This window comes from Trichoplusia ni, chromosome 6 (assembly GCF_003590095.1).
Source record: "Trichoplusia ni isolate ovarian cell line Hi5 chromosome 6, tn1, whole genome shotgun sequence".
NCBI lineage: Eukaryota > Metazoa > Arthropoda > Insecta > Lepidoptera > Noctuidae > Trichoplusia > Trichoplusia ni.
Window position 1 is genome coordinate 15,025,295 of NC_039483.1, and position 27,181 is coordinate 15,052,475.

A 27,181-nucleotide genomic window follows, 5' to 3' on the forward strand; every position below is an offset into this window, starting at 1 on the left:
ACCTTGGAAAAAGTCGCAAGTTATAAAACAATTTTGTGTTCAAGTTTCCTTGTTATTTGTGATTGAAAACATTAAATTCAAAGTCGGAGTTTATTTGCATTTATAAAGTGATTCGATTTAAAACAATACTTTCTTTTAAGCCATCTCTTTGAACCAATTAAAAGTATGTGCAGTGTTCACATCGGTTTCTAGCTGAAGTTTTGGGACAAAATTTTGCAAAAAATAATATATAGCTGTTGACCTTGGTAAAATTTAAAAGAGCATTGATGTGGCACCAATGGATCCACCAGCCGAATGCACTAAGGAGAAAGTTCAGTCCCCGAATCGATCGCAGAAATCTCGGGTGAAAGTCCCAAAATCTAAGGAAAGGAGTAATGGTAAGATGAGCATTTCTAGAAAATAGTGATAAGGATATTATTATGGTCCATGTATTATTATGCATTGGTTGCTTGTGGTTTATATGCACGAGGTGTAGATTTATTCACAATGCATGCAAAGTACCTACAAAGCCGCTGATTAACGGTAAAGAAAGAAAGATCGTAACCTTACATTCATAGGCTTGTTCTTTATATTTAGTAGTTTGGTATTTAATAAGTGTGTTTGCATCGGTATACCTACAAAATATCTGTATCGAGTTAAGTAAAAAATAAGTTGTAAGAAATAATGTTGTCGACATAGTTATGAAGATGATGAGAAATGAACAAAACTGCGCAACAGATCACAAAAAAGTCAAGAGTATCAGTAAACTGCCGAGAATAATTCGCTCGCCATCAGCATTCTACAAGAGAACTAAGAGCAGTCCTAAATTACGAGAACCATTGGATGATGCAGGCAAGTTTAGGAAATATACTTAAATAATGAAAACCAAATTTACTGTTAGTGTAAGGAATGATGTGAAACCCGATATTAATGTTATAGGTGACGTAGTACCTGGCACGAGCAAAATGGTGCACTTTCCAACGAACATTCCAAACGAAGAATCATGTATGTATTTATTTATTTGTCATATACATATTTGAAAATTAAATTTATAATAAGACGAATATATTGGTTTCGTACAGCAAAAGAAGAGAAATTAAAACCGAGTCAGATTCCTAGACGCAGATGTTTAAAAGAAGGATCAAGAGATAGCAGTGAATCAAGAAGAAGATGCCATTTTTGTCAAAACAACAAGCAGTTTCTGCCCGAAGGTAGAAACGTGCAGAGAATTCACATGCTGATAAATCCAGGTAATCTTTTAATTATTCGAGACCATTTTTTTCAGTCTGGGTTGAGAATAACAAAGGGTTCAGAACATTTTCTTGGCAGTACTTAATGGTAAAATTTTGGAAAATTTAAAATATCTTATAAAATACTTCATTAAAGATGCCAGACCAAGGAGACGATGGCAGGGTGATGACAATCTCTTGTCAAAGGATCGATGTGGAATAGATAGAATAGTGTGAAGCTCAATGGGGAGAAATTTTTCCAACAATGGACCCAAACCAGATTTAAATAAAGCACTCATTGGCAATAATTTCAATACATGTTACATGTCCTGATATTACCAAGTAGTCCAAGTACCTACAATAATGAAATATTTTCCAGATTTCTGTCCACCTGAAGAGCACACGCAACCCGCATCGGTGGCCTCAACGCGACCGATCCCCACCCTCGGACAGATTTACGGTCGCATCAACATGATTGATAGCGATCGACTTAACGGTAAACAGAATTCATACTATTGTACCGAAATTAGTTTAAGATGCAATATAATACAGAAAATGGATTTTTCAGTCAATATTATTAGTTTTCTATAAACAGATGGAACGTTTATTGTAAGTGTTTTTTTAATATTTCAGAATGGTTTATGGAAATTAACACACCCCTAAGTTCAGTATCAGGACGTCCCAGAGCTGTGAATAGTGAAGACAATGACTGCAATGCTAGTACAAGTGAGACTTTGACAAATATTTGTTCCCTCAAAACAATACTACGCAGACTCGAATGAAAACTTCAATTATATCGTGTTTGAGCTACAATTTTACTAATACAAATAATTGTGAAGTTCATGCAATAAAAACCGCTGACAATTTCAATTATTTCAATAAAGTCTTCTGATACAAAAATAATATGAAAATAAAATAAATATGAGATAAAGTCACGTTTTATAAAAATATTAAAAAAAAATTCCTAAATCTCTTACGTCTCTGACTATGTTAAGAACTTTATTTCAAAAGTGCTTCCATCTTGTTATCAGTCGATTTATATTTTAATTAATTACATTTTCATTTGAACAGTTGCTTCACCAGCAAATTGCCATCAAGAAGTTTTAGGAAGATCGGCAATACTCTTGGACCGAAAGGACAAGAATATGGAAGGTTTCGGTACAGCTGCTACTACAACTCATGATACCATTCACGGCTGGTTTGCTGCTGATTTAGAGTATCCAACAAGGGATAATGAGTCAGGTACAGTTAAATCACTAAATACCAATGATCAAGTTATGAGCTGCAACTGTCTGGTGATGATAATTTTACTTATTACATTTCATAAACAATCGTAAATATAAATTTTGGAAAAGAACTTTGGGTGTTTTTGACAAAATTATTAAAAGAAAATTCCTCTAAATACCAAATACATACCATATGTCATACGATTGTTTTGTACAATACTTGATAACAAATTATAATTCCTGAAACAAATGATCAAGAGACATACCGTACTTAAAACTCAAATATTACTATGTTATCACAATTAAATATTTCATCAAATTTGTTTGAATGTAAATACAAATTTTTCAATTTCTAGGATATCAAACGATGAGTTATTCTCCGCCGCAAAAGCTTACGTCTAGAGCGTCAATAGTTGATGGTACTAGTGTGAAGACAAACACGACTTTTTGTCTCATGGACGAAGCTGTGGACGTAGAAATATTCACAGCTGAACCGAATGTCGAATGTGGCACTGGTAAGGTTGAGAAAAACTCTTCATTAACGTTTTAATCTCTGACCAAGAATCTGATGATAAAACGGGAAATTATTTCCGTATTTTGGCCATATCCTTACCTGTACTGTGGTTTTATCCCTTTTGTGTGTTTTTCTTGTTACCGTTTCAGAGCTATAACATTGATCATTAAGTAGGTACATTTTTTCGCCGCCCAAAATGCATCGTATACATAATGTGTCACCTCATTCAACGCAAGTGACAGGTAAAAATTATTAATGCCTGTTTATATTACAGCTACAAGTTCCTTACTATCAGAACAGCCGACAGTGCTTTTATGTAAAACACGTGAAAGTATTAAACAGAAAGTCGAGGAAGGCACTGGCATGTCTCATCATATTGATATAAACACAAAGAAATCAAGTTCAGGTACAATTTCTGATGTTTTACGTCTTCCTTCCAGTCATAATGTTAGTCCATGAGCGACTGCATGAATAGCCGAGTGGTTAAGGTCACCACACCAAAGCCAAAGGCGCGACGAGTCGCGGGTTTGAACCCTACGTAGGATAAGCGTTTGTGTGATCCACGAATGTTTGTCCTGAATCTGGATGTCTTTGTGCATGTGATTTGCATATTTGTAAAACAATGATTAAATTCGTTAATAAGTTATAAGATTCGTTTAAAATCGAACCCGCATTGGTTTCGTACTTACAGTGGATTTGGCGTTGTGACCTCAACCATACGGCTATTCGTGCAGTCAACTTAATTTATGGTTCAACCTTAAATCATCTTACTGACTTTTGAAGCAATTGTTATATTTCCCAGATGAAAATCTCAATGAGACTATTGCAACACCTGGACGTCGTATGCCTGTTCCATCGTACACCGAGTGCTTCTCAGAGATATTACAAAAGACAACCAATTTCGAAAACCCGGATGGCAGTATGTATCTTTTAATATACCATTGAGTACTAAGACACGTATTTTCTTTGAAAACTTTTTTTATGTTCCATTTTTAGGTATACCGAAAACGCCAAGCAGTATCGCAATCACGGACATTGAAGTTCGTGATAATCTTTCAAACGATGGGGCTATGGACCAAGACGAGCTCTGTATTCTAGAAGAGCAATCAAACATGGAGTGGAGTCGCCAGCACTACATGCCAACTGCCAACTGCACATTCACGAAGTCAGATGGAACATCCGTCTTCGGCACGGTGAACGACTGGTCAAGCAAATACAGAAGTGAAGGGAGTGAGGCATGCACCAATAGTTCAGGTGATTTAAATAGGTTACAAATCAATTACCTTCTTGTATAACTTGAAAAAAAAATCTACTTGAATATTTTGTGGGGTCAGTTCAAAATGCTTTATATAACGGTCAAGGATTGCCCGCGAGCTCGCCTGCTGTTCGAAAATAATCTCACGGGAAAAGAAACTATTCTATGTGTTAATCCTGGTTATAAACTACCCATGTGCCAATGTGTTACGTTCAGTGGTTTTTGCGTAAAAGGGGAACAAACATTCATACATCCACGTACAAACTTTAGCGTTTATAATGTTAGTAGGATGGATTAAGCAGTTTACCTTTTTCTTTCTTTGTCTAGACAATCATCAAGGTCATTGGAATTCATGGAAACAGGAAATCAGTAGAAGATACTTCGACGATCGTAATTTAGATTTCAAAGAGCGTTGCAAAAGGTGTCACCGATTTAAGAAATTCCCCAGCAATAGATTCAAGAGTGAGTAAAGTTTATATCCAAAATGTAACATACATAATTTATACAGCTATATATATATAATATAATATTCTTAGAAACCAGAAGTGAGGACAGGTTTTTAAAAAGCAAGCACGGTTACGTCACAAACAATTAAACCCAATCATTACAAAGATAACTTAAAGTTAATACATCAAACTCTAATTACTGCAAAGGAATAGGTATGAATGGCAATTATCGAAATAACAATATGGCTGCTATGCTGAATAAATACAACGAAGGTCACGGAGATGTTCCAGCGAAGCCAGCTGACACCGGAGAGAGAGCGTTGCTAAGAGCGCTCCGTCTTTTATAGCGGACTGCTTGTCAAATCCCAGGTTCGAAAGAGGTTTCACTAAGGATCTTGAAGGAGGTTTCACTTTGAAAAGGAGGTTTCGTTAACACGGCCGTTCCTGACAGCGAGGCGTCCTCGACCGCATCTTGCTTGGAGTCTTCACTAGCTCAAGCATCACCAGACTGCTGTCGCTCTCAGACTGGAAATAATCATCTGCAAAATGACAACAACACATACTAAACATTTGTTTTCTTGCGACACTTGTGTCGAAGCTGGAAAACAGAAACCATTTGAAGTGATTTTGTTAAGTACGCGATAGTGAGCGTGCACTCCCACCATCAAGTACCCAACAAGCGAACAGAAAGATTTCAGGAATGTTATTGAAATGGTAAACTTAAAAGCTATGACTTAAAAATATTGCACAGCAAAATCAATGATTCTTAAAAGTAAATAAACTTAAAAGCTAAGACTTAAAAATATTGCACAGCAAAATCTGATTCTTAAAATTAAAATGTAAATGGAGCTTAGTAACATTCCAAGCAATGAAATTCCCAACTTTCATTGTGTAGAATGCTAGCCAAGATAAACAGATGGTATTGAAGCTGATATACTTAACCAGATCAGAAGGCATGAACTGTAGGTCCAGGCCAAACAGAAGCCATAAGCCAGAGGTTCAGACCAAACAGAAGCCATGAACCATAAGGTCCAGGCCAAACAGAAGCCATAAGCCAGAGGCTCAGACCAAACAGAAGCCATGAACCATAAGGTCCAGGCCAAACAGAAGCCATAAGCCAGAGGCTCAGACCAAACAGAAGCCATGAACCAGAGGCTCAGGCCAAACAGAAGCCATGAACCAGAGGTCCAGGCCATACAGAAGCCATAAGCCAAAGGCTCAGACCAAACAGAAGCTGTGAACCAGAGGTCCAGGCCAAACAGAAGTCTTCCTGTTGCTCTGAATTCTCGAAGACAGCACAGCATGCGTCCAGCGTGACTCGCCGCGCCAGAGCACCATACGCCCGGCAGCCGTAGCCGAACCAGCCAGCAGTTCCAGCTCGCAGCGATGATGTACACGTAGGAACTTACAGGGCTCCCGCATGCCAGAGTCCAGCTTTGCTGCACTCCACGAAGCCTTCTACAGAGTCGCCAGCAGCGTATTCTCGTGGTTGTTTTGATTTTGGTGAAGTCGTATTGACGCCGCTGATTGTCTGTAAACAATTCTGAGGCACGCTATCTCCTGAGAGACATAAATGCTTCTCGATTAGGGTTACGGTTGTCAAGTGTTACGTCACACACTATACAGCATGATACTTGTGTAGAAGCCTACCAGAGCCTCAATTTTTCATGAGCTCGGCCGCTCCTGACCATTATGAACAAAACGTCCAAAGTAATCTATTTAAGTATCTACGAAAGAAGTATTTTTAAATTAACCGAAAAAAACCAGCATTCGCGACTACTCAAAACTTGACACAACAAATAAAGTCCTTCTTGACACATACTAACAAAAATTCAACTAAAGTCCGTTATTTTAAGTTTCGCATTTGAGTATCAGTAACACCTCTGACTATTATTGCAACTTTCAGATCGTTAGACAAACCTTTTTGGTATAAAACGCAAAAGAGACTTTCGGCATATGTCATGAACTTATTTAAATGTTACACATAACCTCAACGAGCTAATATTCAACCTAAGGCCCGATCACGCGTGGAATCACGGCAGCTATATGAGTTATCACAACGTCTATGACCACTTCATGGACTACGGAACTCACGGTGTTTATGCGATGATAAAGCGATCTACTTCTCAACATGCGAGAACAATTACGACACGATCTACGCGAATCGTTTTGGTTTTTAACACTTTTTCAAACGTTCGGGCATGTCTCGGGAAAAGCAGAATAAAAATAAAAAGCTCACCGATACTCGTGGCACAGTCAAAAATAAAATTTGCAGTAATTAGATGAAATTCAACAAATCCTTTACTTTAACTGAAAACAGATGGCACAAACAGCACAAAGCACGTGGTCTATCCCACTTCTGATCTTAGAAACCAGAAGTGAGGACAGGTTTTTAAAAAGCAAGCACGGTTACGTCACAAACAATTAAACCCAATCATTACAAAGATAACTTAAAGTTAATACATCAAACTCTAATTACTGCAAAGGAATAGGTATGAATGGCAATTATCGAAATAACAATATGGCTGCTATGCTGAATAAATACAACGAAGGTCACGGAGATGTTCCAGCGAAGCCAGCTGACACCGGAGAGAGAGCGTTGCTAAGAGCGCTCCGTCTTTTATAGCGGACTGCTTGTCAAATCCCAGGTTCGAAAGAGGTTTCACTAAGGATCTTGAAGGAGGTTTCACTTTGAAAAGGAGGTTTCGTTAACAATATAATACCATCTCATAAAATTACAACGACCGTGACAGAATAATTAGAGATCGCACTTGCAAAAATAATCTTAGCATTGTATAAAGATGAAAAAGCACCAACAACTCTTTGAACAGTTTGGAGAATATATTTTTTTTATTTCATGGGATTGCATAACTTAGCAATTATTACGAAACCATAGCCGTGTAGCAGCTACGTGAAAGTAAATCAGTAAAAATTATTGTATTAGAAATGAAAGAAGGCAAATGTATTCATCCCTCATAATATAATCATGTCATCTCATCATCTCTTTGGGGGAGGCCTACGTTCAGCAGTGGACGGCGATAGGCTGAGATGATGATGATGATGATGATGAATATAATCATCGAATAAGATGGACGAAGAAGGGAAATTTTCATTGTTCACATCTTACTAACTCTACTAGACTAAATGATAATATAAAATTAATCGGTAATATAGTAAATTTCATGTGTTTCTACTCATCGTAGCACAAAGACCGGTTGGGCCATGGCGCCGGCGAATTTCGTTCCGTCGTATATGCCGTCGTCGTTGGAACTACGTTTGGAAGAAAACTGCGGAGCGGTGGGCCTTATGGTCTTCGAGATCACCGGCTAAGTTTAGAAAGAGTAAGTACATTTAATATATGTATGTATTTTATATTGTTTGTATTTATTATTTTTATAAAACTTTGGTACACCTTTTAGTTAACATAATTTTTACCACGTTTTTATTAACTCACTTTCTTGTTTATTTGTTTGTTTTAATATAACTTTGGCGTCTAATCTTTTTTTAAGTGCAAGTACTGGAAATATTGAAATTAAAGAAACTTCAATAAGGACACAATTTTCATCAGGGGAATAGTCTAATCAACTCAACTCTTTATTGTTCATCTCGAATCGGTCCGAAAGCCGAAAACACTCGTTAAAGTTAGATCCTCTTAACAAAAATGATCAATAAGTTATACGGCGTAACATTACAAAACATTAATTCCTACGTATCGCATGACAAGAGACAATAGAAGCTTCACTACTTCACATCACTCTATATAAGTACTGTTTCAGTCCGTGTTATGCAATGTTTGCAACGCTCCATCGTATGGGAAGACGCTGACGCACAAACGACCATACTTGTTTATAATGAAATGGGTAAGTAGAAGTGATAGTACAAGTTATACAATAATAAATAAAAAAATAATAGCCTCGACAGAAAATGGCTCGAATATTTTATATCAAACATGAACATTTGCATAAAATTTACTTTTAATTTGATACTAAATAAATTCACTCAGTTTAGGAACTCTGATGCCACAGACAAACAGACACGTTAAACTTATAACTGCCCTCTTTTTGCGTCGGGGATTAAAGATGGTGCAATATTATAACCGCGCTTCAAATGGTAATAGGAAGGGAAAAACATTCCGAGAAGTAGGAGTTGCTCTTTCCTAAGAGCAATAACAATTGCCAAGCAAAATTGTTGCTTATGCCACTGCTAACAACACCTTCCTCACTCAGTTTACTTTTAGTACTCTACAACATTATGTACTCGGTGTATTTCCCAAAATTTTGCCATACTCATTTCAAAATCTTCTCATTCTACCCCAACACTTTAAGAAGTAAAACATTGATCGGGAGTCATTTGCCAATCTTAAAATACGGCCTATTTCCTATGACTACAATCCCTACGTGTAAAGTTGCCAGTTTAAGTACTTTCCCTCGTAAATCGTTGAAACTATTTCCTTTACGCAAGCGACATACTTTTGCTTTTAGGCACAGATAGTGCTCTGGCGGAACGAAAATCCGCGGCGATTGGCACGGTTGTGAACATGAACTCCTGGCAGCCGGCAAGCAATAAAGATTCAGGTAACTTTAATAAGATAATATATAAAAACGTCAACTCGAAAATAGGAGACAGCCAAATTATAATCTTAAGTTGCAGGTTCTAAGTTCAAAATACAATAACGTAAGTAAAAATATTTTTATCCAGATATGGATCAGAACATTAAGCAAACTTAATTTAAAACAATAACCTTCAAATGAAACTAAGAACAAGTATTTATATTTCCGATTTCGATTTGGTTCCAAATTTAAGCAGTCCAATCTTCTTTAAAATTAAAATTTCATAATTAATTTCAAAATTGTTGAGCCTTTTGGAAAACATTAGAAATGTGGGCAAAGAGAAGAACAAGCTCAGTTCGCTTAATTGTTTTGTTAATTAACAAGTTGGAGTCAAATATGTTTATTGTTGTTTGTTTTTCAGTTAACAAGTCTGGTAGCAGGGATAAGCCGAAGTTTAGGCATGTGAACCTTGGGCCTTCTATGTTTCCATTCCTATATGATTCTAGTAAGTTCATGTCAAATCAGCAAAAAGTTATTACACATGCTTACACTACATGATTTTTAGCCTCCAAATTCCGAATACATGACATTTAAAAAGCGTAACATTTTTAACCAAAACTTAACTTTTCAGAAAAGAAATCTCTATCCCTACAAACATCAGATAGGGGTCAATCGCGACCAAAACTGCTCTACTACACCAACAAGGACGGCAATCGCAGCGCGAGACAGAGCGACAATATCACTTGGAACATTGAGCACGGCGTCGATATGGAACGCATGGTCAAAAGCTGTCAATTCGAAGGTAGATAGCAAATGACTATCGTGATGATTTGAATAAACCTTTCAATTATTCCCTTTATCCGTCGTTTCTTATTATCCCGATGCGTTTTGTATATGTATTTTTTTAACGTGTGTGCAGGATGCCTTTATTTGATTCCTCGCTCTTGTAAACTATTGCGCTGTTACCAAACAGAATATATTTTAATATCTTATTTCAGAATCAATACCCGGCAACGTGGAGAGATCGACTAGTTTTTACCAAATGACCGATTTTAATACGTCCGACGTGTTTACAGGTGAAAACAATGTTATTAATTTATAACAAATAAAAACATTTTAAATCTTACTAATTAAGACATTAATAGGCTCTTTGGACTGACATACACCTCAACCCTGGATTTTACGATATCCTTAGTTTATCTATTGGCTTATAACGATTATAGACGGGCCGAGTAAACTAAGCCCTGTTTTTCAAAACTAATTTAAATATTAGGCTCAATAAATCCCCCAAATATGGTTTAATTTAACTTTATACCTGACAAACGCCACCTTCAGCGTAAAGAAGTCGCTGTGACCGAAATTTGCTAGGATGTCCCCACATTACGTAATTACAAGTAAATCAGTACCAAAGTCATGACTAACTTCTTTTCACAGACACAGAGGACTTGCGGTACTTCATGAACGATAAGGTGACGAGCACAACGGTGCGCTTTAACCCGTACCAGCTGAGGAACGCCACGTCTAAGGACGCATACACACAGAAAGTTATTACGTGCAATAACGCAGGTATGACTCATGCCTGAAGAGTAGAGTAGATATTGAATTGAGTAGAATTTAAAGGGCAGACTGATCATCAGTCTGCCCGTGACCATGATACCTGCAAAGGTGTCGAAACGTCGGGAACTAAAACCAAAAATTAAACCGCGATAAAATCCGTAAAAGTCGTTTCATTTCAATGTCTAACATTCGCGTAAACCTAAGAAACCACTGAGTAGAGTAGATATAATGAGATACATAAAAGGAGAGCGCGTTTTTTAATTGCTTCAATGGAATTGATTTATTATATGAATGAATTGAAATTATGTAACTGACATTTCGTTTCTTGTTTTAAACCTTTTACTTTCATACAATTTGGAGCTTTCATGAACTTGGCTGTTTTTACCTCATTACTCATCTTAACGACTTCTCAAATGATTAATTTCCAGAAGCTGATGTGAGATTCTTTCCTCACTTAGAAAGTATGTCCACGGGAACACTTACATCAGGCTGTGATATAACATACTACAGGCCAATGACAGGCACAGGTCAGCATCTAAAGAACATTTTCAGTTAGAAACTTCAAGAGTCACACCCACGCTGTGTGTTCAGTAGCACACAACTTAGAATAGGGACAGTTATGGCAAAACAAACAAAAAAACCTTTAACGTGTAGGGATTTCTTCAACTTTAGCTCACTACAACCTTTCAGCGCCTTCAATTCGAATGCTGATGCATGTATATTATCAAGAAGCCAAGCGCTAAGCGTATTGCAGAGCGCTGTCTTGCTCTCTCAAAAACATTACTTGTTTTTGGCCTCACACCGGTCCCCTCCCCTACTCAGGCCAGTGTTGCAGAAACGCTTGCACACACTCAGAAGGTTTCAATTCGTTTCCTCCGTTTTCCAGATATAACTCACCTAATAACAGAGACAAGAGCTCAACAAGCACTGTATCCTATATTAAGAAATTATCTTCCTCGCACTCCTAACACAGAGACGGTTACCAGACAACCATCGAACGGTAAGATTACTAATAAATAAGTATATATCATTGTTTTTAAGATCCGTTTTTAATGTTTTTATCTAATTCTGAGTTCCATCGTCGGGTTTCTGGCCAGTATAACGCTTTTGACAAAAAACATTATATTTTTTCTTAATATTAGCTTTGTCAGGGCTGAGTGTGTCCAGGGTAAGAATGTTTTAAGGTCCCGTTACTTAATAAAGAAAAAGACAATAAAACCTGTTTAATTATTATTGTTGGCTTAACGTTAATAGTTTCAGAGACCGAAACTCAGGTGTCAACAGAAAAAACAGTTCCGAAAGTATCTTTGGGAGTAGCGACGTCGGTTGTACCACCGATAGCCAACAGTAACCACAGCAGTAACACCGAAGGTAAACTCTATTATTCCAATTGTAATTATAAGGCAAAAAATGTACGGTTCAGTTCCGTAAAAACATAGGCTCCGCTGCCCGTCCGTCTGTCTAGTTGTCTTCTGCGCAGCGATAGAAATTTTGTTTTTTTATATAACAATATCATGTAGTTAATTTGTCTTTATAAAAAAAACAAATAATAAGTATTTTTTGACGACTTAGCTGTCTTTGGTCTATTGCTTGCCACAACTTCAGTAATTTTGCGTCTCACTTTAAGATTCTATATCTTTTGAAGACATATTTTCCAATATTGAATTTTGATCAAAATGTTTTCTATTTGTTTCAGATACTTTAATACAAAAGTCAGTAGATAGAAAAAATTGCTCAACTCAAATACAACCACCAGAAGCGATTGCAGGTAATATTTCTTTGATTAAACTAATTTAATGAGCTTTTAAGGCAATAATTGCATTAACTGTCGACTAACTTTAATGAGGCGTGATTCATAATTACACAAACGTGATTCATAATTACACATCTTTTCACAAATCGCCTAGATTTGGACAAACCACCGCGTGGCCTGAGCTGACACGACGACGAAGTCGCGATTCGATTCCGCCAAATACGCGATCTTATTAATTCAGTATATTTTGCTCCATATTTCGTTAGGTGTTTTATTATTACTATGGTATATTATTTTATTATTTAGAGACCCAAATATCTCCACGTGCGTCAGTAAGTAAAACCTCGACGGGCATCTCTCCGTCCAACCCAAAGTTCACGGGAAAGAGGACATCATCTTTTATATCAGGTAAGATCGCCTACTGTTTGATTTTATTGTTGACTTGATACATATAAAACTGTATTCAAAAGTATTCTTTATGTCTACAACTTAAGGTTTAGTTTTAAATATCGTCGAATTGTGTTTCCCATAAAAGAGGCTTGTTGACTGAAATCAATGATCTATCGAAGAGTAAGTTATGTGAAAACATTTTGTAAATGGGTTTTGTTTCTTTTTCTCGTTTTTTCTAAGAATCAATGTGAATATTTAAGTTCAGTTATATTACGTTCGTAAAAGGTGAAAATTATCATACTTAAAATATTTTCTGTTAAATTCTATTTTATTTTTGTTTAAGCTTGCGTTTTAATGGATAGTGAAACTGAGAAAGAGAGTTATTCGATACAAACGTCATCTCATAAGCCAAAACTTGCATGCACAGGTATGAATAATATACATACATACATTAATAGACAACAGAGTCTAAATGAATACTCATTTAGACGATGTCAAATACTGATTGAATTGTAGCACCAATTGGTGGAATATATGGACTTCTGATAACTAAAAAGAAAAATACCTAGAATCCTATTTTTTTCTATCTTTCGTATTGTTATTTTGGCACTTGATTTTGTTCTTGTTCCTCATGACGTCGATTTTTTTTATTAAATAAAACTTCTCTTATTTCCCTTTCAGCAACAAAAATAATGTCTATATCATCAAGAGCCTTAACAGACAAAAATCTTTCGTGTACAGGTAAACACATACTAAACATTTACATATAACTTTTAAACATATGTCCATAGATACTGTACAAAGACAAATTTAAAAAAAACATCTTATTTTTTTATTTATACAGAAATTACCATGAACAAGCCTCCACATAAAAGCACTGGGAACTTAACACAAGCTTTGTGTCCGTGCAAGACCTCCAAAGTGTCATGTGGTAAAGGTTTACTTTTTTCTATTACATTTTTGTTTTATGCTTATGTATTTAAGTATATAAACTATTGAAAAGTGGTCTTACAAAGAATAGTTGTCATATCCCAATGTAATGACCCATGGCCGCTGGCCGAGGCTGGATGCGAAAAGCAGAAGACCGGTTATTGTGGCCTAACTTTGGAGAGAGCTATATCCATCAGTGGTTTTCAATAGGCTGCATTAATTGATTGATTCCTTTTCCAAAATCTGGTAGAGTCCGGTTGTGTCCGAAACTAGACAGGTAATCCCGATAAATACACCTGAGTAAACCATTACACATGAAAATATTTTTATCAGCAATTGTGCAGAAAAACTGACGAATCATCACGAAACGAAAGCATCCAACCGTAATTCTGTACTTACAATTTTCCTTTTCACATTTATTGGACCCCAAAATGTTTGCAACTACTGTATATTTGTAAACAACGTGACACAAATCTGATTGATAAGGGACGAAAATACCACCGCATTAAATCCTTCGAACTACTTCCGTATCCCGATTTAATCCTATAGACATAACGTCGATCGGCTTCGGATTACCCCATTTCGTTCAAAGTCGATACCGACATTGCAGTATTGAGGAAATTTTGGGAACCATCAATGAACTTTGATCATGATTTGAAAACCCTTTATGGAACAAATCGATTAAACCTTCCTGTCTCATCGATTTGTTAATTGAAAACTTGTGATCGGACAACGGAATATTCCGACAGTTTTTATATTGCGCATCCCCGTGTTCAGTATTTGAGAAATTGAAACATTTTTGTTGAATGCCTAGTAGATGTAGAATAAAAATCTTTTTTAGCCTTTCTGAACTATTTTTACAGCATGAACTGCTTAGTTTTTTTTTCAATTTGTTATTTAAACACCAAATCTTTTAGTCTGTAAATCATGAGTCTGTGTATCTAAAGCTTATAAATAAGTTACTTGATAACCTAAAATAACTACATTATTTGTACATTAGTTATTAAAATCCTTTGCAAACAGGTTCAGATCGAAAGCATTGTCATGAGTGCTCGAAGTCGACATCGTCAAGAGGCCTCGAATCTTACTATGAGACAGGTAAGATTAATTACTGTGTTACAAAAGTAATCACGTTCCACCATTACCTCTTGAATTGAGGGCGGAAACGGGATGGCACTATGTATGACGAAGTCTGTCTGTCTCGCTCCCACAACTTTGACAATCTTTATTTAGAAGTGGACCTAGGCTTTCTGTTTGATTAGTGGATATGAATAATGATCACTTAATCTAGGTTGGTAGTTGTTATTATTATAAAGTCGGTACAGCAGTGAGCTTTGAAATTGTGATGGAGAATGCTTATTTTAATAGTTTTAAGAACACTAAAAGTAATTATGGAAAATTTATTATTATTTTTTGCTATAATGAAACGTGGTTACGCATTTCTTTAGAAACAACATGTTCAGAGAGTCCTCAGACATTTAGATATTAAAAACATTATTCAAGAAAACAAGTCAACCCTCAAAATAAATTATCCTGTACAAAATTGTGTTCAGATGATTAACATTGGTACGCCCAAATTCTTTGTCTGCGTTGACCATTACATTATAAGTTGTTCGTATATTACAAAAATCAAATTTATTGTAACCGTTGATATACATATGTCAGTCGTTTATTATTTAATAGGTGTTTTGTACGAAATTCACATCAAGACTTTTTTTCCTTTTATTTAAGTACATTTAACAGTGCGTTGAAAAGGTAATTTTATAATAATTTGACTGCATTTTTGTGACCTCTGTTTCAGAAATATTATTAAACAACTTGATAAAGAAGGCCCTAGTGGGAGTGAATAGTTCTCCGACCCGCGCCAGCCGGAAAAGTAAGATATTTCTCTTTCAAAATTCATTCAAAATCAAACTCTTCACCGTGTTTTTATCCATGATTTGTCAGTGGTCGGTGTCTTAGAATGATCAGGAATTAACTGATGCTTGTGGACCAAATAGCTAGGTTTGACCAAACATTCTAGTGGGAATCTTGATTGATGTTCATTGTATATGGTTTTTCTCAGGGAGCCATGCAACGACCGGATCTGACGCGGCCATCGGCTTCGAGACTAAAGCTACTGGGCCCACTCTGTCAGAAATGAAACAACTGATCGACGTCGGAGATAAGACTGACACGGGAGTACAGTACAGTATGCTGGACAAGCCAGGGAAACCAGGTAAATATATGAAGACTATTACTATTACTACTCGGCTATCCTTGCTTTGACTGTAAAGATAGTCGAGTGGTGACAGTCACCACGCCAAACCCACTATACGCGTCGTGTCCTAGTTTCCATCCCCGCATGGGACTAGAATTTTTCTGGTGTCTGGGTGTCTTCGTGCGTGTGACTTGGATGTATGAGAAACCGTTAGTCAGCACATGGATTAAAATAAGACAGTTCAAACATTAATTTTATTTTAACAGCCTGTATTGTAATTCAGAAAACCATATTTGCCTATGTCTTACAGTGTAATATTTAACCCATCAATTAAAATTCAAAAAAAACTTTTATCGTTATACAATTCAAACATATTCAATGCCACCACTTAGTAAACGTGACCAATAACAAATTATATTACCTTTTTACTTCATATTATATGCCTCCTGTCAAACCAAAATCATATAGCAATGTCTATTGTCTTCCGGCACACATTAACAAAAATGTTTTAAGGAATACTTGTAATCAAAGCCTTGCACGCTATTGCATGGTTCATATGAGCCGTGATGCCTTTTTGTTGAGTTGAGTGGAGCAAAAAAGTACCGATTATGGTAATCGATCACAAAATGGACTATTTTATTTATAAAACGGTTTCTACATTAAGGAATTCAAGCTGAATTACGGGGATATTACAAGCTGTCAGTCACATGCAGAAAGACATTCAGAATCAGGATAAGCTTTCGTGGAATACACATTCGCTTGTCCTACAACGGGGTAGAAACCCGACGCACGAGTGAGTTTGGCGAGGTGACCTCAACCATATAGCTAGCCGTGCAATCAATTTTGAATTAAGTGAACTGTTTTGAGCATATCAATTTCTTTTCTTTTAATTTTATCAGAAAAAATGAATTTGTTAAACTTACATGACTAGTTTTGTAAGTTTTGTATAAAAAATATCAATGGCCAATTGGGACTATTTATTTTCAACGTTTGTCTTTTTATTGAAGCTAAATTCTCAAAAAATCAAGTCATATCGCAAGTTGATAAATTGCTTCTGAAGATAGCAAGTGACATGCCATAAATAAAACAGAAATTCTAACACTTTATGAACGCTAAGCTGGAGAAAATAGTAATAAAACAATAATAACAATATAGGGTTATTTTAGTCCTCGTTCCGAGCAGAGACTTTGCTCGTGATTTGACTCCGGATTGGTCCGAATCTAATTGTGCAATCCCGACAAACACGCGTGAGTAAACCGTTGCTTCCGTACCGGTTTACTCAAGCCTAACCGCTGTTTAATAATGAAATATTTTCACAATGGTTACTATAAAAAAATCCTCAGATATGTTTTCAAGAAATTATTTCTAGTATTTTTACTAAAGTCACTTCCAATTCTCTCCAGAAATGGATTTCCATGCATCTGCAACGAAAGCCCAAAGTCAGCTGCTATCAATGTGCATGTTGAACCAACAGACTACTGATACGAATACACAAACCGAATGGAATGCTGCTCATTGTGGTAAGTTATTATTCTGTGTATTTTGCATGCTGTGGATCACAATATACTGTAAGGTGTATTTGTGCATGTGACTTGACTCCAAAAGGTAGGTAGTATTGGGTACTATGTACTTACTTGGCTTACAAAGGTGAAGTACTATTAAGGACCATGGTTGATAATAGTACATGACAATAACGTATGAATACAGTAAAGGATGATGCTGGATGTAGACCAGCGGTGAGATGAAGTTGATCATCCAAAATTTGATCTCCAAAATTATCCGCCAATTCAAATGTTTGTCGCCTACTTAAAGTCACATGCATAAAAAGCAACTATTCTTTAACATTTCCACACTTATGACAAATGTACACGTTTTCATATTCCAAACTACGGGGGCATGCAAAGTTTTGGAGTATGTAATCACAAACGTCCCCCCCAACATTCAACAAGGCGTTTGGTGATTTTTCACGGCGTTTATTCGAAAAGCCCTTTACAATTGTGCGTAATGGCTCAGAAACATTGCGGTTTTAGATATAGCGCCTTCGTATGACGGTTTTCATAGCTTTCGAGGGCAGATGAACGATTTTCTGAACGTTAAGTGCCAACTTATTTGTTTTATCAGGCTGTAAATGTCTCGTGCATTGCATTTTTATGGTTTGTATGGATTATTATCGCGCTTGCTTACATGTTAGTGATTTGTTTAGTACTATTTAACTATGTAGATGTTTTACCAGGTAACTCAGCCTTAATGTGATAGCATGATCTACCTAATCAATAACAGTGTATTTTGCCATCCCATCTTAGTCAAAAATAAATTAAATTACACATCTTTAATCGTCGATCAAATAACAATAATTGAGAGTAATTTATGGTCGCATTTGCCTTCTCAGTACCTGTCCCTCCGTCTGTATGTTCATCGCCGAAGGAGTCATCTTGCTGTAGCCATGCCGATACAAAACAAAACATATCAACTAAAATAACCAAAACAATTGCCGAAAAACCAGGTCAGTGTTGGGTCTTATAAAATATCAATTTAATTATACATATTGTTTTAGTACGAAAAGTTAAAGATCGCAGGTGATCGTTCATTTGAATTAAGAGTGTTCTCACTCAACGTACATTTTTATTGTTTAGATAAAGGCAAATACTTGTCTAATATTTTTAATTTTCCATCTGACGGATTAAAAATCTTTTTACACCCAGTCGTCATCCTCTATAATAAGATTTAAGTAACTTTATTTTTATCCTTATTTTTTAAATATTTAATATACTTATCTATATTTTCAGGAGAGCCATATGATGGCCCATCGGTGAACAATACAGAGACCAACACAGACTTAAAGTTTCCGCCAAGTAATTGTTTTATTTTCATATTTTGTATTCCAGAAACTTAACGCTTTAAGTCTCACAAAGACTGTATGTCTTCCCTGAATGTCGCTTTTTAATGTATGCATCAGGGTTATTGTCCTGACTGTTATGTATACCAAAGGCTTCAATTTTCAAGACAAGATTCCTTAGGACAAATGTTTGAATGATAAACACGAACATTAGTGTCGTGTCTGAGGATTATTTCGCTAGAGTAATATCTATCCATTTATTTATAGATTTATTAGTATGTTTATTGAGTGCCTACTCGTAATACAAGCTTTGCTCGTAACACTAGAGGATTTTGCGTGAAGTTTATGGAATATTTTATAACAATCTTCAACACAGTTCACACACTTCAACAATTCCTAAACACAAGCTATTCTGTAGCCTATCTAGGAAACAGTACTCAATCCTTTAACTAGATTGATATTAACTCTGTGAATGTACTGTAATAAAACTACTGTCATGTAATCTAGTCCTAGTTACACAATAAATATCTTCTCTTTAATATTATTAAATTGAACGAAACAAAGCTATTAAATAGATTTTTATATTTCGTAAACAAAGTTTCACCACTAAACATTTCTTCGCGATACTACTACCCTCATAAAAATATAAATACGATAACAGAAACAGGAAAAGAGGTTTCAATAAAAACACAATAAAATATCATGGCTGGATACAAATCCGATTGTTCTCTTTCCGATATGAATATCATGTTATTTTGAGATGTATTGTGCAACCAATCGTAAAATAATAACCAAATAAAAACACTTTTGGTGCTTCAAACTTGTCATTAACATTTACTAGGTTAGTTGTAATAGCATCGTATATTTTAATGTTCGCAACTTATGAGAATGAAAGACAGGGATAAAACAGTTGCCAAAAGTCGTCCTGCAATTCCCGCCTTACGCCTAAAGGAGTAGCTCACAACCAGTATAGTATAGCTACCCACCTTTTTTGTTTACGTTACTGGTAATATTGAAGAAGGCTGTTGAAATCACAGCTGACATAGTTTTATTTTGCCGCTAAATCAACAAATATACAAGTAAAAATCGAGATTAACAGCAGTTGGTACGGACATAAATTTGACAGGTGGCCACTTTTTGCCGGACCCCTAAGTATTTCAAGTCCACTTGGAAATATATATGGACAAAATTATACAAAGTATGGGTTCCAGGATCTGTTAAAATATTTTACATAAAACTTGCCAACACAACATACCTGTTGCCTTAGCATAATTAAGCTATTTACATTTCCAACAAAAGCCTCTTCACACAATATCTAGACACCACATAGAAACAGTCATCTATCTTAGCTTTAGGGCCGAAAGAATAAAAATAGCCTTCACGTTCTTTTGAAGACGTACTCAAAGGAACCAGACTGTCTAGACATGATATTAATCAATATTAAGAGTAAATAACTGAATAGGTACTTGAGTATATTGTTTCGGATTTATTTCTATATTTAAAATGTTGTTACTAATCCCGTAGTTGGTTCATAAAGTATTATAAAGCATTGCCATACACCGAAACTAAAACGCGGATGACGTAACGTAGCGGTTTGGGTTTCGTCAAAGTGACTGACACTTACCACTTCCTACCAAGAGGGTGTTTTTAACAATTATGTTGCTTTAAAATAAAATTACTGATTCAAAAGAATTAACAAAACCGGTCCATCCAGACCGAAATTTTGAAACATGAAATTGTGACAGATTCTGAAAGAAATACACACGAATTAAGAGACGACTCCTTTTATAGTATGTTGAAAAGAAATGGTTAGACTTCTAATAACATTTTATTTGATTTATAGGGTTACTTTAAAAACAAGTGAATTTATTATCGTATATTTTGTATCTGATAACAATATTTTTCCACAGATATTGAACTCGAACTCGACCAATCTCAGAAATCTTCGATTGATAAAAGACCCGTCGAAGCCTGCAGTTGCTCGACCAGAAATAAATCAATGGCAGAAATTCAAAACAGTATTTACACTTACTTCTCCTTATTGTTTTTAACTGAAACTATTAACCCCAAGCTAGTTTTTTCTCGCAGACTAGTAACATTTCGTCTCTACTCATAAGTATGGAAAAAAAATTTATTTAAAAAAAAAAACGTAACCGCTTTTTTCCCTACATTTTAGCCTTTTTGAAACATACCAAGCTCATTAACTGCGTATTTGTCTAAAATAATTAATTTAATAATGCACCTTGGCTCCTTTATGTTGCTTTTTCCGTGGCCGAAACCCCCACAATTTTTACCCGTTTAATTTAATTTGACGCATTTTGAAGCGCATATTGAGTTGTCACGATACTCAAAAACGAGTTACATTTAAATCGAAAACTCCAAATCAAAAAACCAGAAGAAAATTAGTCACTTTAAAACGATATTAAAATTTGCGTTTTATATCTTTCAGATCTTAATAGCCAACTCATCTCGTTATCTCGTATGATCGGTAAGAGGAGGCCGACTGCAGCCCTCAACCCTTCCATTACTGCTTCTGTGTTTACAGCCGATTATGGCACCGATAAGTGGATGACATCGGGGAAAAGTAAGTCAAGTATGTCTATAAAGTGAATACTTTTCCATTGAATAATGATCAATTGAATAATTGTCAATTGAACAATTTTTAAATGCGATAATTAGCTCGTGGCTAGGCTACAACTGCACAAGTGGATTGAGCTACTCTTGATATGGTCGGCCCATGAATGGGTGATCATCTGTGCCATAACGAGTTCCTCCGAGTTGCGGAAGGCACGTTAAATTGTGGGTTCTCGCTTTTATTGACAGTCCTTACAGGTATTCAGATGCTAGAACGTCCGATACCCAGACTACCTAAGGGATACCATGTTGCCTATCAGATAGCTGGGCTAAAGAGGTCAAACAGGCAGTACCTCTTTATAAACAAGTGGCAAACATAGTTCGGAAAAGGCTAGGATGATGATGGTTGACTTTTAAAAAGCGATACGAAATTTCTTATTCTGATTCTTGAACCTTTTCTCCTGGTTTTCTAGCTTTTACGTCTCTGGTCGGTTTTGAGGCTTCTCCTACCAATGACATAAAGACAAACACACTGTATATAACAAAAGCCTTGCAATCTGACGATGAAGATACCAATAAAGTAATCACTATAGGTCAGTTCAAGGTTCACTTAATAACATAGGTACCTGTAGTGATGTTCAGTATTAAGCAGATAACGATAAAATGAATACTGGTAACAATAACGACAAAAGTAAAAATTATAACTTTAATTTTATTTAATAGGACCGCCAACAATAATTCTGTCAAGGGACAGTCTAGCCGACGTATTACCAGTCAAAAAATCGATTCATATAAATGCATGTGTGAAGAAAATGAATCAGCAACAGTGCGTCAACCGTACAATGGTTGACAGAGTAACATCAGGTAAATTGGGCAAACGGACTCAAATCGTAATTTATCCAATGATCAAACTAAAAATCAAAGACGAATTTCCAATTTTAGATGAAAATGTAACAAAAGATGTGAAAGAGTCTATGCTACAAGCTTGCCCCGACATTTGTGAAACAGGTATATTGATGCCTTATACTAAATCTGTTATTATATTTGTACAAATTGTCATACTAGTTCGTTTCTCCCGTAGAAACTCCATCTCAGATCAACAAGGAGTCAAAATTAAGTATCATATTAAAATTGGACAGTTATTATAAAAGTAAATGCGTGATATCAATAAACTTTACAAAATCGAAGTTAATGCATTAGGTAGGCTTGAGTTTTCGCTTGTTTTTTTATTTATTATTGTATTTTCGTTCGTTTGTTGTGATGATAATCGTTTATCTATCGGATTTAGGAACCGAATCAGTGTTGCAAGCTTGTCAAAAGAAATCTGCAAGTGTATTGACTACCCTATGTGTTTTGCCGGCACCTCCACTGCTATGTAATGCTAAACAAAAAATGGAAAAACGGGATACAGGTACGATATTCTTTGGAACTTAAAACATTGTTTATATTATTATCAGCCTTCATACATGACACAGACGAAGACGTTGTCTGAACTTTTGTTTTTCTCTACCTATATTGCATAAACTTACACAATTGTTCTACAGAATGTGTTTTCGTATACGGTGAACCAAAGTGTGCAGTCCACAAAGATAACATTGATGTTGCAGTGCAATTTTATCCTCCATGCGATCAGGGTGAGTTGAGTTTTTAATTTGAGCCCTATATTTCACATATCCTACAAGGTATAATTTTTTTCATAGATAAAGTATTTCTGTTGCCGGAATAAATGAAATAATAAAACTTAAAATTCAGCTCATGCAATGGTACGGTTTTATTTTATTGGGCGAACAGTTACTTTTGCAAATTTGTTTTTAATCTGTTTGGACGGAACCCTCAAAACAGCGAGACGGACTTGCTCCTAGCGGGAATTTTTCAATCCCATTCATAACTCACCAAACACGATTTGTGTAATGGCTTTATATAACTTTATACTTAAACTTGAGGCAAAAACAATACTTACTTAGAATAAATTACCCAAATGAGCCGAATATCTAAATTATTGATAAAAGCCAATGTTGATTCAAAATATTATTCTAAAAGGTTCCTCTAAATTTAGAAGCTAATGAAATCAGTGAACAGAATAGTCAATTTGCTAATGTTGTATGTTCGGAACAAAATCGTCTGATATAGAAATAATATAATTCAATTTACAGAAGTGAATGTGAAGAAACAATGTGTTAATCAGTCTGTCGGGGTTCTGAACTCATACTCCACGATTAATGAGGAGAAGAGTCAACGGAAACCTCATGCTCTGATAGGAGAGGTTCTGTCACCAAAAGGTAAGAAAAGAAAAAGGATTTACGAGCTCCTTTTTACTTAGTATAGGGACATTATGTTATGACGATTATTCCTTATTGAAGCTTTAATTTGTGTGAAAAATAAAGGCGGAATTAAAACACATCGACACTGTATATTCACAAGGTTACCCACCCAAAACGCCGTACGTAATGTTGAATTGAATTAGTTACGTCGAAATTTTTCCCGTAGTTTTACATAAAGGTAAATTGTTTGTATAATCAGATACGCTCCAGCAAATATAGAGTCAAATAAGGAAAGTAACATAAGGTCTGAAGCAGTAGTGTAACAGACACTAAACCAGTATGTTATTTGCCCTTTATCATTGAGAAAGTAACCAGAGCTACGCCCTCTCATACTTAGGCGTTGATTTATTGGGATCCTTAGGAAAATCCGCAACATTGGCAAAGAATCAACGGCTTTCTATTTACCAGTTCCTGTAAGCGAATGGTAATGAAATATTCTGTGTTATCTGAATGTTTGGATTGGTATTTTTGCCAGGAAATATTAAAGGGGAAATGTTTTTGAGTTTGTTGCAACTGTCTTATAACTGCGCCAAAATTTGGGAAATAGATTTAATAGAAAGTAAAATACATCTAAGTGGGAAAATTAATATTTTTATTAAAATGGAACAATAATTCAAAATTAAATTCCAACGGTACTTTATAAAAGATAAGGAGAAGACAATAATTTAATAAGTTTATCATCGTTTAAATAAATTTATTTTGGGCTAAGTTACAAAACTTTCAACAGCTGATTTCACAATCTACCTACGATTCTAATGTTGTAATTTTTGTTTCCCCAGTGTATAAAGCTCTCTACGAGACCACTAAACTGGTGGTCAATGAGGAAGTCCCGAAACCTCCTTTCCAAGAAAAGATCACACGCGTTGATGCAGGTCAGTTACTATTATGGCTGTTATGTAAGAGCAGCCGAAGATAGATCTCGATGGCGTGCAATTGGGAAGGCTTATGTCTAGCATTGGACGAATATGGGCTCAAGATAATGTTGTTGATGATGATGATGACCTTTGAGACCACGATGACAAAGGAAGTTGCGTACTATATTTCACATTTCCAAATAACTTTTAGAACGAAATTCATCTTAGGGTCGTTTTGAGTATGGCTCTAAATGACTAATGTATATTTTGATCCTAAGAAGTGGAAGCCGCGAAGTTTCATGTACCGGACGTCAGATCGGCTGGTGTTGTGACATCTAAGTACCGTGGCTTTGGTTTCCCACAACGCTGCTACTGCAGGGATCGGGGTACTCATCCTAACACAAGTAAGTGGGATTTGAAACAACTATATAATTTGAAAGAACTTGGACGCAGAATATTTTTCTGGAACAAGACTACAAGATTTACTCAACTTATACCACGTCATATTGTTGGTAACTAGGTACAAGTAACAGGCTTCTCGAGCAAAACAGCGAAAAATTTCACCTCCTTTTTATAGACTTTCAAACTAGTAGGAGAAGTCTTCCTTTCCTCTTTCTTGATGCGAAATTCTTCTCTGTATATTTTTTCTCAGGATGTGCCCTTTACCATGTGGCGACAGGAGTAGACGTAGCGGAGAACTCTCCCACGTACACGCATGCAAGGCTGCTGGAACTCCCAGACGAGAATAAAAGTAATCCAACATCATCATCCATCATAAATTTGTGATCATCATCCATCATCATTGATTTGTGGTGAAAGCCATAAGAAAAAGACGCGATAAATGGCAAAAAAGAACCCTACATTTATCATACATAATTGGGCATCGATAAACATTATTTCCGATTATTAGCAGACAATAATAGTATCGAATGCACACTTTTGTGAAGGGGTACATAATTATGTAAATATTTGAATATTGCTTTATCAGTTGCTGTCTAGTATTCATAATACAAGCTTTACTTACTTTGGGACTAAATCACGTCGTGTGACAGTTGTGTAAAATTTTAATCTCACACAAGTCCTTATTGCCTCATACAGGTAGTTGCGTAGAAGAATGCATGAAGACTCACCTGGTGTCATCTTGCCGTTACTACAGCAGTCTGCTTACGAAACAGCTGGGTCGCGTCAAACAAAACTGTGAGTACTTCCTGAAAGATTAACAATTTTATTGTCATCTGATATCCAATCCTGATTGTGCTTTTAATGTCCAGTCCTAAATTTGCATTTCTCCAAACTCTAAAGCTGACAGAATCGCACCAAAATGTATTGAACTGACATGTTCATGTCACTTCCCTTGTTGAATGGGATAGGTATCTAAACTTATAATTCCTTTTTATCCTAATGCGATGTTGCACTACATTTATATCAAGTCCTCTGTTATGTAGGTTTAGAAGCACGTGATCTTCTTGCCCTATTATGGCAGATACGTATTCAATTAAAACTCGATGTTAACATATTTTCAATTCTGCGAAATAAAGGAACGACATGTTCTTTTTCAATTAGGAACCACTTCTCCGAACGTTTAGGAAGTTCTCAGGGGAAATTAAAGAAGTTTTAGACGACTTTAATACTGTCTGCGATGACTGTCTTTTAATTAACCACACATATGATATGATAGGTACATTATGATATTATTTCGTGACCTATCATTTATCTGTTTTGTAGTGTAATGTTGAAAGTTTCTGACACAGACTTACTTTTTTTTTTTCCTTCAAGAAAATATATTTCGTCTTTGCCTCCCAGGAACCCAGTATTTTGATATTTAACGTGTAGAGAACACGTTAATCTATGCCTGTACTATGAGCTCTTAAAGCAAGACCATTGCCGCTGTGGAGGCGAGACGCAGCAAGGAAATATAGTATGCCGTCTCCCTTTCACAATGACAACGATCCCTCATCAAGAGACCATAGTACAGGCATTGGTAGCTTCTATATCAGCCATTAATGTATTAATACAGACAATTAGTTAAATTACAGTAACTAAACATCTAGCGCAACCTGTCCACGAGAACTTGTTCGTAAAGCGATTGCAGTACGAGAACTCTGAAGCTTGTACCATGAAACCGAGCGGCAAAGAAGAGTTAGCAAGCCAGACAATCAAATTTAAACCTAAATGCAAGCTACGAAGGCACATGTCTTGTATTCTCTCCCCCGTTGTCAGTTTAACAGATATTTGCAAAAACGATAAAGGCTTAAATTCTGTGTATTACATGCTATCGGCGATTGAAGGTAGATTGCGACGGCTAAAAATTAAATCTCCGTATTCGGATATATGTCGGTAGATGTCGCTGTTTCGAGTGTTTCGAATATCCGTCGGGTGTTTGTATGAAGGTTTGTTTAGAAGTACGGAAGTGATTGTTGGTGTCGCCGATAGATGTCGCTATACTGTGTAGAGCTTGTTCTATGAAGTAAAAGTTAGAACCAGTTTTTGTTTCACATATATTGTTTCCTGTAACATTTATGCCGTAAGTAATTAAATTTTAAAATGAGTTACTAAGGTGATATTAT

General features: G+C 35.9%; 1 protein-coding gene across 9 annotated transcripts; it reads left to right on the top strand.

The window, feature by feature from the left end:
* The first annotated feature begins 34 nt into the window (after nucleotides 1-34).
* LOC113495199 lies at nucleotides 35-27,157 on the top strand. Of its 9 annotated transcripts, none has more exons than XM_026873812.1 (45): nucleotides 35-377; nucleotides 679-831; nucleotides 919-984; nucleotides 1,062-1,229; nucleotides 1,588-1,704; nucleotides 1,842-1,934; nucleotides 2,280-2,450; nucleotides 2,791-2,949; nucleotides 3,223-3,354; nucleotides 3,751-3,867; nucleotides 3,945-4,202; nucleotides 4,531-4,665; nucleotides 7,853-7,990; nucleotides 8,426-8,509; nucleotides 9,131-9,223; nucleotides 9,621-9,704; nucleotides 9,831-10,001; nucleotides 10,198-10,275; nucleotides 10,634-10,765; nucleotides 11,185-11,283; nucleotides 11,643-11,756; nucleotides 12,011-12,127; nucleotides 12,453-12,524; nucleotides 12,816-12,917; nucleotides 13,243-13,326; nucleotides 13,581-13,640; nucleotides 13,744-13,830; nucleotides 14,853-14,927; nucleotides 15,631-15,705; nucleotides 15,895-16,047; nucleotides 17,433-17,549; nucleotides 18,419-18,532; nucleotides 18,816-18,881; nucleotides 20,776-20,883; nucleotides 21,315-21,458; nucleotides 21,913-22,032; nucleotides 22,163-22,303; nucleotides 22,382-22,447; nucleotides 22,728-22,850; nucleotides 22,984-23,073; nucleotides 23,593-23,718; nucleotides 24,540-24,632; nucleotides 24,893-25,365; nucleotides 25,713-25,811; nucleotides 26,640-27,157. In XM_026873812.1, the coding sequence occupies exons 1-43, from the start codon at nucleotides 278-280 to the stop codon at nucleotides 25,132-25,134; spliced, it is 5,037 nt and encodes a 1,678-aa protein (XP_026729613.1). In that variant the 5' UTR covers nucleotides 35-277; the 3' UTR covers nucleotides 25,135-25,365; nucleotides 25,713-25,811; nucleotides 26,640-27,157. The 9 variants fall into 9 exon arrangements, with proteins under 9 accessions (XP_026729613.1, XP_026729615.1, XP_026729614.1 ...); XM_026873814.1 differs by having other exon boundaries at nucleotides 26,651-27,157; XM_026873813.1 differs by having other exon boundaries at nucleotides 26,666-27,157.
* Nucleotides 27,158-27,181: the final 24 nt, after the last annotated feature.

Coding starts and splice junctions, on each gene's coding strand:
- LOC113495199 (XM_026873812.1), top strand. CDS start 278: ATGGATCCACCAGCCGAATGCACTAAGGAGAAAGTTCAGTCCCCGAAT. Junction 13,641..13,743: donor CAAAAATCTTTCGTGTACAG/GTAAACACATAC, acceptor TTATTTATACAG/AAATTACCATGAACAAGCCT. Junction 20,884..21,314: donor AATGGCAGAAATTCAAAACA/GTATTTACACTT, acceptor TATATCTTTCAG/ATCTTAATAGCCAACTCATC.